Here is an 11,671-nt window from a genome sequence, read left to right on the forward strand (position 1 = left end):
CTTAACTATATAACACGCTTCGCAGTTTTCTCCTGGAATGGTCTCAGATGTTCCGGAAGGGAAACAAATCCTGCAATTTTGTTACCGGCGGATTTTTCAAATATTAAAGTAATTGTGCAATAATATTTATTGTTAGACGACTGGTGACTAAGTTATCTTTCAAAGTTGGTTTATAAGAACATCAAGATTATATTTTACCTGTTTTATGGGCTATTTTCTGATTTGTCTGTCCGTATTTTCCGTTTGTCCAGAAATGTTTGTAGCATAAAAAAGAAGATGTGATACAAATGCCAATGAGATAGCTCTTCACAGAACACCAAATACACAGAAATGATCAATAACAACTATGATAGGTCACCTTACAGTCATTTTTTTTTCATTCGATCTTTTTGACGTTATTTCACACAAAAATGAGACGAAAGACAAACATATTTGTATTTGGTGCGAATTCTTTCTACCAGTATCGATACAAACTGTTCAGCGAGCACAAGTTTTGATCATTTGTTTCGAACATACTTTTTTTGCATAAACTGACAAACTATACACTGGCTGGAAATGCGTCTACAGTTTGCCGTTCGTCGTTTGTTATTTCAAACCATGCATTTTGTTTTAACTTTAACATTAAATCAATTATCTAAACGTGTTCTTGCTTGTCACAACTCAAAACAGTGTCTAAAATTACACAAAATTTCAATCCCCTCTAAACAAACGATGCATTTGTTTCTACTTCTGTTACGTTAAACAAACTATAACAAACGGCACACAACGTTTACCAAACTTTGGTTAGAAAGAAATGCACTCTTGATCTCTCTTGATAGATATATGTAAAATTGTAAAGTATTTTAGAAAAGGTATCAATCCAGGGGATTGCAATTCTACTTTGGGTCAAATATGCAACATCTTTGCCCTCTTTTTGCAATATTTTATTTGGCAAATACATAGAGGTTGTTGCCATACAGCAAAAAGAAAAAAAATATCTTTAACCATTCAACTACTGGATATCAAAACTGATTACATACTTATGCACATATATTTGACAAACAGTACGCCTTATTTGTAAGAAAGCAAGGAAATGGGGATTGTAAAGTTCTTGTATATTGCTATCTAACATAAGTACTAACCCAGTGACAAATCTCATTTTGTGGTGTTATTTACAAAAAGGAGCAACAAAACATATCATAAATCAACTATGAGGAAGTTTTTATAAGCATTGGGTTCCTCTTTATTGAGTTAGTGCAAGGCTCTCAAACTGCCCACACAGTGGTTGTCGTGTCCGCGTTCAGATAATAATAAATGATATACAGTACATCCGTGTGTTAGGTGGTTGTATTCAAGTCGTTAACTAAGATGCTTTGTGAAAAATGTCACTCGCCTTGACAACTAGACACAGAAATTTATAACTATAGGTCATTGTATTGCCTTCAATAATGAGCAAAGCTTATACTACATAGTAAGCTTTTAAATGCCCCGAAATTACACATGTTCAACAATTCAAAACAGCCTATTTTATGTAAAAAATAAATTATTGAAAACAGCAAAATTGACAACAACCGAGTTGCAGACTTTGGACAGACAAATAGTTTTTACATAACAAATTAGTTTAAACATATTTTATTTGATCAAGTACAAATTGGATAAGAAACAAGCCAAACAAACATATGAGGTCTTCTCCATTTAACATTTATAGCAATATAATACAAAAATACATGTATGAGCATGCATGTTTAGAATGGTACATCTATTTAGCATATACATATTTAAATATGGACCAAAAGACGGAAAATTGAAGAAAAAAGAAAGTAATAAGAGTACAGAAGAAAAAAATGATGAATATATGCTATTATCGGTAGGAACCATTGTTTGCAATTGTTTACGTCGATTTATGATATTGTTTCATTACAAGGCAACTACAGACTTCAACTTTTATCATATAATAGAATGGACTGCTCTAATTATATAATGAATATATATGCATGCAGATTGTCCCTTTGGTTTTTCGAATCTCTTTAAAAGCACCCCAGATCATTATTGGAAGAATAATGTCCAAATAAGTGTATTGTAAACACAAAGTAATCTCCTTTTTATGTTTAAACTATGAATGTAAAATCAGTTAATCATTTTATCAAGAGTAAACAACACAGGTGCATTGAAATTGACCAGTCATTGATTCATGTAATCGTCATCTTCCAGATCGTCCACTTCATCATATCCATGTTCTGTGCAAATTTCGTAGTCACCGAAAAAGTGAGATATATACTCAAATGTTATTCGAGAATCCGGGTCTTTAGACCAGCAATCTATGGCATGATCATAAATAGCTTCAGGACAACAATCAGGTCGTATGTGCCTTAAGTCCCTTTTTATTCTGTTAAATACCTCTGGATCTTTCAAGTCTTAAAAAAGAATCGTACAATTAAACATTGTTTAGATCGAGACATAATTATGTTTAATTATATTGGTACTTTTTTTTCTTAGTAACCAATGGTGTAATATTTTACAAATAAGCTACGCTTAAGTACACATTTTTGATAGAACATTTGTTTTGCTAGTTGAAAACACTTCGTTGTTAAAGACCAGTGTATTGGAGTAATCAAATCGCACATGCCATTTTACTTCGAGTTACACTGATGAGTCACAGAAAGACGAAACGAGGTCTTGCGTACAAAACATTCTGTTGAATTTTTTTTTTTTTTTATATCTATCTTGAGTTTCCCTAAAGTAAATTTGGCGAGTGTCGGATATTTCTGAGTGTTCATATTGTAAATTGTAAATTATATACAAAGAATGTGAATAAAAAACAATTTCCTTAAAAAAATTACGTATGTGTCAGAAACATTATTATTTGATATCTGTAAACTTTACCTTCATAAGGTATTTGGCAGTGTCCAAACACTTCCATTAATAGTATTCCAAAAGACCACACATCAGATTTGGTGGTTGCTTTTTCCCCTTCGATTATCTCTTGTGCCAACCATCTTACCGGAGGTATAGTGCCTACGTGTAGTTTAATAACATTTTTAATTGTTTTTTTCTATTGATAACTTAGGTAAAGATAATTCTATCTCTATTTGTTTTTCAATCAACTTAGGAAGTTATAGATCTAACGCAAAAGCTATGTATAAATATTATATTCTATAAATAAAAGCAAAAATCAAATCTTACTCTTTTTTAATATTTTGTGGAAAGTTTTTGACTAGTGTGCCAATACATGGCTATCCAATTTCTAAGTGTTTACCATTAATAACTAGGCTGTTTGATTCTGTAAACTAGAACTACAGCAGCTAAACCTAGACTATTATTTATCTTTGGCATTTAACTAAAAGGGAGTCATTATTATCCGTTAGATGAATTAACGTGAACCTGCCTTTAAATGACTGACGAGTTGCACATTTTCTATCTGGAGGTATATAGACTGTGGCAACATCTTGAATGAAAAAATCTAAGAAAATACCATTGCTTATCTATCCCCAAAAAATAAAACCAATGACACTAACTAAATCTAAGTTTTTAAAATTAATTTGATGTTAATGTAATGGCGTAATATCCAAATTTTGATCAGTATCATTAGCTCTTAATCGTATTAAATAACGTTTTGATTGATTGATTAATGTTAAAGCCGATTTACGCACTTTTAGCATTTTCATTGCTGTCAGTTTATATTGATCCAGGAAGCAGTAGTTTTTAAAACTATTATTACTGGATTAGCAAATCTTTCTTTATCTTGTTCCTCTGCTTCAATGGTTTGATTTACAGAAACAAGAATCGTTGTCTAATCTTAATTCCACCGATTTGGTGTCATATTCCTGATAACGACACCATGACAGAAAATGCATGCAAAGTATGCGACGGGTTCAGCACCAAACTACACTTTGATTGGTTTCTTCTATACCGATATATCAGATCTGAATATCAGTCAAAATGTTGCCGTTATTTACACAAAGCTATGTTAGATCTAGACGTTTAATATCAATGTTTTCAGACTTTTGCATTTGCATATTCAAGCTAGTTAAGATGTTACTCACGTCTTCGTTTGGGATCTATTGTATGGTCGTTTGTCATATGCGCAAACTTAAACCCACAAACTTTCGGGGTCCAATTAGATCCAAATAATATATTGTCTGCTCTCAAATCGGAATGGATAATCTCCCTTGTTCCTAGAAAATCCATTCCTTTAGCAATCTAAAATATACAAAATTTAAACTCAACGTACAGTTTTTTTTTATATTGATAAACTTTATATTTCGTCGTGAACGAATACATACATACGGTTAACTATGTTAAATATTATTAAACAAGGTAGCTTTTACATTAACCCCAAAAACTGTTACATTTCGGCTATTGTTTTTGATCGGACAGACTATGAGCATAGACTTATTGTAGTTTCTTACTAGTTTACATATACATTTAACCATTGAATTAAAATGATCGAATGTGTAGCGATATTTCTTGCATCGAGGCAGATTAATTTGAGAAATGTAAACCTGAGTCTTACTGAGCTGTTCAAGTATTTAAAATTGAACTAATCAGAATGGAAAAAAATCGTAATGCATGATATATGTATAGAGGTTGTATTTGTTCCTCTCGTGAGATTTAGACGATACTGAAAACAAATGTATCTTTTTTTTTCAACTTTTTTGAGAACGTTGTGTTTTTATATCATTAAATAATCAGGCATGGTCTTTTTTTTTAGAAGTCATATAGGAGCTCTAGAAGAAGGCAACAAAATGGAGGTTATAATTGATTTTTTTTCTTTTTAAGCTAATCATGAAATGTAAAAATAGCTTCAAAATCCTTATTAACTACATGGAAAGATAACCGATACTGCGATTTATTAAAAGTTAAAAGCGTCAACTACCTAAGTCTTGACATATATGGTTTATCTATTGAGTAGTATGAAGAAAAAGGTAAAATTGAAAAGACTCGTCAAAACATTATTTGTTTTGGAATAGAACATTGTCACCTTAGATGTCATTTCAGTCATATTCTTCATAGATGTGTCCATTGATGTATGATCATCTAATAAAATCTGTTTTAAGGTATATTCCGTAAGATATTCCATAACTAGAGATACTGGGTGGTGCTCTGTGCTGACTCCTATCATTTTAATTACGTTCTCATGAGATGTCCCCTTTAATATGTGAGCTTCCTTTAAAAAGGACAACGGGTTATTATCAACGTTTTTCTTCACGGCTATTGTAGAACCTTGAAACGTTGCTGCAAATAATCAGAGGTCAAAATGTTGTTTGTTTCTTTTTCAAATATCAAATTGTATTGGAAATACATATTAAATGCAAAACAAACAATACAAAAATAGATTTCAAGAAAAAATACAATGCGAGCCGCTACGTGGTTGGTGGATCCAATGATTTAGTTTTAAGTATATGACTTTGCATGTAATACAGTCTTTACAACTGAGGGTCTATTATGTGACTTTACATTTTGATGCAAACTTTCTTGTGATCAGATTACATATATTATAAGCAGACTTAAATAAGACATTGCATAAACATTTGTGTTATACATATGACATGTATAAAGGTAAAACAGTTGACATTGTTTGGTGAGTAATTATCCCTATTGTATACATACCTGGTATTTGTATGTTCCAATTGCAGATTAATCACTTTTATTAATTGTACGAACATTTATATTTATACATATTATGCTAGATAGACATTCATTTCAATTTGAACTGTATCACATTTTCAATTGTTCGTTTTTAGCTTACCCTTCCAAACTCGCCCTGAATAAACAGTCTTTTCAAACCGATCAAGGGATGATCTTTTAATATCAGGAAACCATCCTACATTGATAAAAAATAGTTTGAAATGCATTATTCTCTGGTATTTTACTGAACAAAAGAATACGATTCAAAAATACAGATCTACATGTAGGAACTTTCAAAGATAAAAAAAAACTTTGCAATAAACTATGGGATATTATTCGATTCTGCAAAACAGAAATGTAAGTATTTTAGCTGATATATTTTCCACATTATTAACAAACATGTTCTTGGATTAATTTGCACTTCTCATAAGTGCAAATTGGAACCACACTTTTTTTTGTCCTAGAATCATCAAATTTGGCAATAATGTACCTCTGGGGATAAATAACACAATACAAAAAAAAATTGGTGTGGCTCGCCCAGTTCGGCAACTGGAGTGAAAACAGTGACAAAATCCCGTAGGATATTTTTTTCTCCCATAGGATATTTAAAAATCCTACAGGATTTTGTCACTGTTTTCACTCCAGTTGCCGAACCGGGCGAGCCACATCAAATTCTTTTTTGTATTGTGTTATTTATCCCCAGAGGTACATTATTGCCAAATTTGATGATTCTAGGACAAAAAAAAGTGTGGTTCCAATTTGCACTTATGAGAAGTGCAAATTAATCCAAAAACATGTTAACAGCATTTATAAACAATATTGTAGATGAATATTAATAAATGTAATAAGGATGGTAGCGTTTTTATTTTATTTTAAATGAGGCTATTGTAAATAGAACGATTAGCTTACACATGTTTTTCGGAAAAAGACTGTACCAAGATAGGAATATGACTGTCGTTTTCCATTAATACAGTCGAATATACGAAGTGTTTCCGAAAAACAAATTTTTGGCATACTTTTACTAGGAACTTTAAGGGTTCGAAACATATATACGTAAACAATTTATTCCTGGGATATTTCTATACTGTGACCAGACACACCTAACTTTTTTTTTGTTTTAGAAGATAATCGCTAGCTGAGTTTTATAAGAACATATCCAATATCGTCTCAACATAGATATACAATAATCTTGTATGTTCTTTCAACTCGTTTTTTAAGGATTCATGCCTGTATATTTCATGCATTTATCCAATTAGAAAACATATCATTAATGATTTCTTCATAACTTATCTTCATATATAAGCAAGTCATTTATAGAAAATAGTCAATACATTCATTTATTCAACTAATGAATAAAATCTGTCGAAAATGCATCTTTTCTCGACATTTCAGTATTTGACATGGCGAATAATAACATTTTACTTTAGCGACGTCATGACCTCCCCCCTGGCTGTGTCTTATGCCTTAAAAGTGGTTCCTTACATTAGTCATTATGGTATAACGTGTTTGTTGTGAAATTTATACATACCGGTCGAGGTTTTTGTTTTAGGTTCTGTTAATGCAGATTTTGGATCTGAAATTAAAAATTATATTTCTATAAAGGGATGGATATATTTTGAGTCATTGTCATATGGTAGAATCATCCACTGATATGTTTGCATTCATTTGTTATAAAATTTATCTTTATATTCTAGAAGTATCTGATTGTGAACATAGATAAAAATGTTATATATACGTATAAAAGTATAACAAAACTTTCTAACTCCAATTTATTTTCAAAATGCAGGAAATGGAGAAAAAATATCTGCCAAAGTCAATTTATACTGTGTCCACTAACTGAATAAATGAGAAACAACTGTCATATTTTAGTTTTGGGACAGCATTCTCAGAAGAAAAATGCTATATTTAACATGGTTTGAAAAAAAAGAAGCAAGACCTCTCACTATTAATATAGTAGGTTATTGAGTTAAACAAAACATAAAATATGTATGGGGAAATATTCGAATTCAAACTGTGTTAACACTATAAGATAAAATTGAGAATGGAGATGAGGAATGTGTCAAAGAGACAACAACCCTACCATATAACAGACAACAGCAGAAGGACAGCAACAGGTTTTCAATGCAGCGAGAAAAAAATTAAAAAGACTAACAAAGACCAGAGGCTCCTGACTTAGGAAAGGCGCAAAAATGCGGCGGGGTTAACTATCTCAACCCTCCCCCTATACCACTAGCCAATGTAGAAAAGTAAACGCATAACAATACGCACATAAAATTCAGTTGAAGAAAAGTCCGAGTCTGGTGTTAAAAGATGTAACCAAAGAGAATAAACAAAATGACAATAATATATAAATAACAACAGACTACGAGCAGTTAACTGACATGCCAGCTCCAGACTTGAATCAAACTGATTGAAAGATTATGTCTTCATCATATTAATATCAGGTACAATCCTTCTCGTTAGGAGTTTAGTAGCAAACAATGATAACAAATATGAGCAGAAAAGCCTACATCATTAACACATTAAACACCTGGAAATAAATCTAACAAGCAAACAAAAGAATGTCATAAAGACTTACAACTCACAACTGTTTAATCGGGATTTCCCATCTATCTATTTTTAATTTTTGGAATACACTTTATTTCTCGTTTCTCACCTAAGCAATGCGATTTGATGCGCTCTTTCGGGATATTCTTTTCTTTGATGCGTTCAGCATTTTGTTTGTGATCCTGTTCTTCGCCTTCATTATGCATTAACACATTGTCTTCAGTTTTAACGGTAATTGATCCAAGTTTCTGGATACGAATGATTTTAGTATTTGCTAATTTAATATAGAATTTCTGCATTTTAGCGTTAGTTGTCTCAAATCTCTTTTTGATAGTAGACAACTCCTTGATCATATTTCCTCTGAGTCCAAATTTATTATTTGCAAAATCGTAATTTTCTACAGATGCAAGATGTTGTAGAAACTCGTCCAAAGATTTTTGAATATCAAGAAGTTCTCTTTTCTGGGTGTCGTACGATCCTTTGCATTTGTCTATTTCAGATGATAACGTCCCCTTAAGGTCAGACTCAAGCTTCAAAACTGTACACTCGATTTCTTGTCTTACTTCTGCAATTGCATCAACAACTTCATTTTCTTGAACTTTAAGGTTTAGGTTATTGTGTTCAGTTAGCTCTACCAATTCATGTATTTTGTTTTTCACATCTGTACATTCATGTACCATTTCTTTGTACCATGAAGATCGTTGTGGAAATTTCTCATTACAATCAGGACTTTGAGCTTTATTCCAGCAAACCTCGTAACCGGTACTAGATAAAATCACCTCATGTTGTAACGTAAACTTGTTACGCTTATGTGCGTCTGCGCATGCCACGCACAACGGTTCTGAGCACTCAGTACACCAAGCCGCTGTGCTGTTGTGTAAATTGCCTCTTTTGCAGGACTCACATAGTTGTGGAACTACCAGATTATAGCTACATAGAAAGAAAAGTGTTAACGTCAATGTTTTTAAGAACTTTATTGTCTATTATCCCCTTCACTGTCTTTAAGATACAAGGAGAGAAAAGTCAAAAACAGTGTTGGCTTATGTTTTAAATTCTACGAAAATAAATATTTACATTCATACACATACAAAGAGGAAAAAAATACAGGTCACTAATTAACAACAAAAAAATAAAAATAAAATATTTTAATAATAAAAAACCAAGCGTTGTCAAAATTAAATAAAATTAAACTTAACAGATAGATTTCGCGTTCGTTATCACTTCTTTAACCACTTATCTATTAAAAAAGATATGTAATTATATAATAAATTTAACCAGAAATATGATAACGTAGAATTTCAACTGACTTAATAAAATAAGGTCTGAAAATACTGTTTGATGCATACTAAAATATGGTTTTCTTTTATTGTGGTAAACAATGTTCATTACCTCTTGATAAACGTATTCGATGGTAGTAATTGTTTTGTATATTGAAGACGATACCAGTATAATGGTAACAATATAAAGACATGAAGAAATATCAAATAACATATTTTACAAGAACCCCCAGACTTCGTGTGTTTAGAACCAGTTTTAATTGATAACGGTTAAAGCTTCAAAACAGTTTACGTGTGCACACCAAGTAGTTTCATTGTTAAAATTAAATGACCTCCCAATAAACATTACAACTTTTTTTTAAAGTCTTGATACACAGTCCCTTTGTTCTACGTTGATTGTATCTGGTTTACCTTGATTATATTAATAACATATTGTCCTACCTATATATTTATTTGATTATAACAATAAACACACATCAATATATAGTTAAGATGTTTTACCCATAACCGTATTAATTACGACATTTTAAAAGTGATATAATATCAAAACACCAAAGGTTTGCCATTTTGTACCTATACCAAAGATAAACTTCTTTCACAGCAACATAATTTATTGTTTCATAGTATTTGATAGAAAATTGAAATTGTATGACATAAAAACTAGAAAAATCATATAGTTCACGTTATGGTCCCTTTAAATTTAAAAAAGTTAGATTCAATTTATTTATTATAATTATGTATTCCGTAAAATTCTATTTTTCAATGAGGTCAATGGTAGTTGTAAATACTTAAAAAAGGAATTTCTGTTCTTCCTCGTAAACCGTAATATGAATCTAGTTGAATAAAAGTATAAATCAAAGTAAACAAAAATGTTTTGTAGAAATCAACGTAACAAAATATGAATGCCCTAGCTTGTTTGAAGATGACATCTGTATTTCAAAAATGGTGCTTTACACATAATACATAGACACATTGACAACTTATAACTTTTACATACTTAAATTGCAAAATGTAGGAAAGAGGGTAAGGGTTGAAACCGAATTAAAAGCTAATGTAATGATATATTCTGTTGATTTAATCAGTGCAGTGTTTGCAAACTTCTTGTTGCTTCGTTGATACATAATTTCTGTCTAATACAAGCATATTTCAATTCATATCAACTTATGAAATCCATAAAAGTCGGTATCATAGGTAAAATGGCTTATCGACGTTATGCTGTCGACATTGTGACATTAACCTTTCTTTGTGTAATAATGAACTATCTTTTATTTTATTATCTAAAAACTGCAGTTGGTTGAGTTGTTTGTTCGTGCAGATATATAAGACCTTTTTTTTTTATCTTTCTTTGCACCAAAAATTATCTCATTGGTATACAGAAGGAGAAAGATGATGACATTCTCAACATTTGGTTTTGCTAGTTTATTTGTATCATTGAGCATGTTAACAGTCATATCTAATTTGAACTTAAAAAATAATTTTACAAATCAAAATTTAAAAAATAATGCGATATCGATTAATATTCATTAAGTACTCACGCATGTGTCAATGTAATTTTATTTAATCTATGAGCCGCTGTACAACTAGGACAAAGAAATTCATCACACGAAGGACAAAATGAAATTGCGTCAATGTTTTTGTTGATTCGCAAACACGATTGGCAAAGTTTACATGTTTGGTCCATTTTTGAGCAAAGTTAATGATCCTGTAAGTATACACTCGCTTTGATTGGTATTTGTAATAACTGCATTTGTACTGTTTCTGCTTATAACTTCGATATATCTCGTAATAAAAGTAACCCTGTTTCAAAATTCAAGGCCCAGGTTAACATATAATATGCTATGACTCACTTGTATTTTTAGTTTTATTGAATTAAATTTAAATCCAATTAACTTCATTGATATTTAAATTATTGCGTGATAGTTTTATAGATAGCGAACAGACAATGTGCAGTTTAACTTCCTGATTTCGACGTTGTACATGTTGTACACATGCATTACTTTAAGTGTTTTGTAATATTACTATAAAACTTAATATTAAACATGAGACCTGATAAAAACAATAAGGAAAATTAAAAACCAATTGTTCAGAGAACAATTGAAGGTCTTTCCATCAAAACAATGTATTTTGATATGAAAAGTTGTGAAACTAAGTTTAAAATGTCATTTCAATCTTCAAATGATAGCTCCTAGTAAGCTGATTCCAAAAATATATTGTTTCCATACATTTTTTTTAAATAAGGT

At 30.9% G+C, this 11,671-nt stretch overlaps 1 protein-coding gene across 1 annotated transcript; it reads right to left on the bottom strand.

Annotated features, from left to right (window-relative positions):
* Window positions 1-2,110: 2,110 nt before the first annotated feature.
* Window positions 2,111-11,273, bottom strand: LOC139495972 (proto-oncogene tyrosine-protein kinase Src-like). Its single transcript, XM_071284399.1, has 8 exons — window positions 10,967-11,273; window positions 8,264-9,084; window positions 7,136-7,180; window positions 5,729-5,803; window positions 4,961-5,214; window positions 4,023-4,179; window positions 2,863-2,994; window positions 2,111-2,393 (listed from the first exon to the last, which is right to left on the bottom strand). The coding sequence occupies exons 1-8, from the start codon at window positions 11,110-11,112 to the stop codon at window positions 2,161-2,163; spliced, it is 1,863 nt and encodes a 620-aa protein (XP_071140500.1). The 5' UTR covers window positions 11,113-11,273; the 3' UTR covers window positions 2,111-2,160.
* Between the last annotated feature and the right edge of the window lie 398 nt (window positions 11,274-11,671).

This window comes from Mytilus edulis, chromosome 11, assembly GCF_963676685.1.
Source record: "Mytilus edulis chromosome 11, xbMytEdul2.2, whole genome shotgun sequence".
Classification (NCBI taxonomy): domain Eukaryota; kingdom Metazoa; phylum Mollusca; class Bivalvia; order Mytilida; family Mytilidae; genus Mytilus; species Mytilus edulis.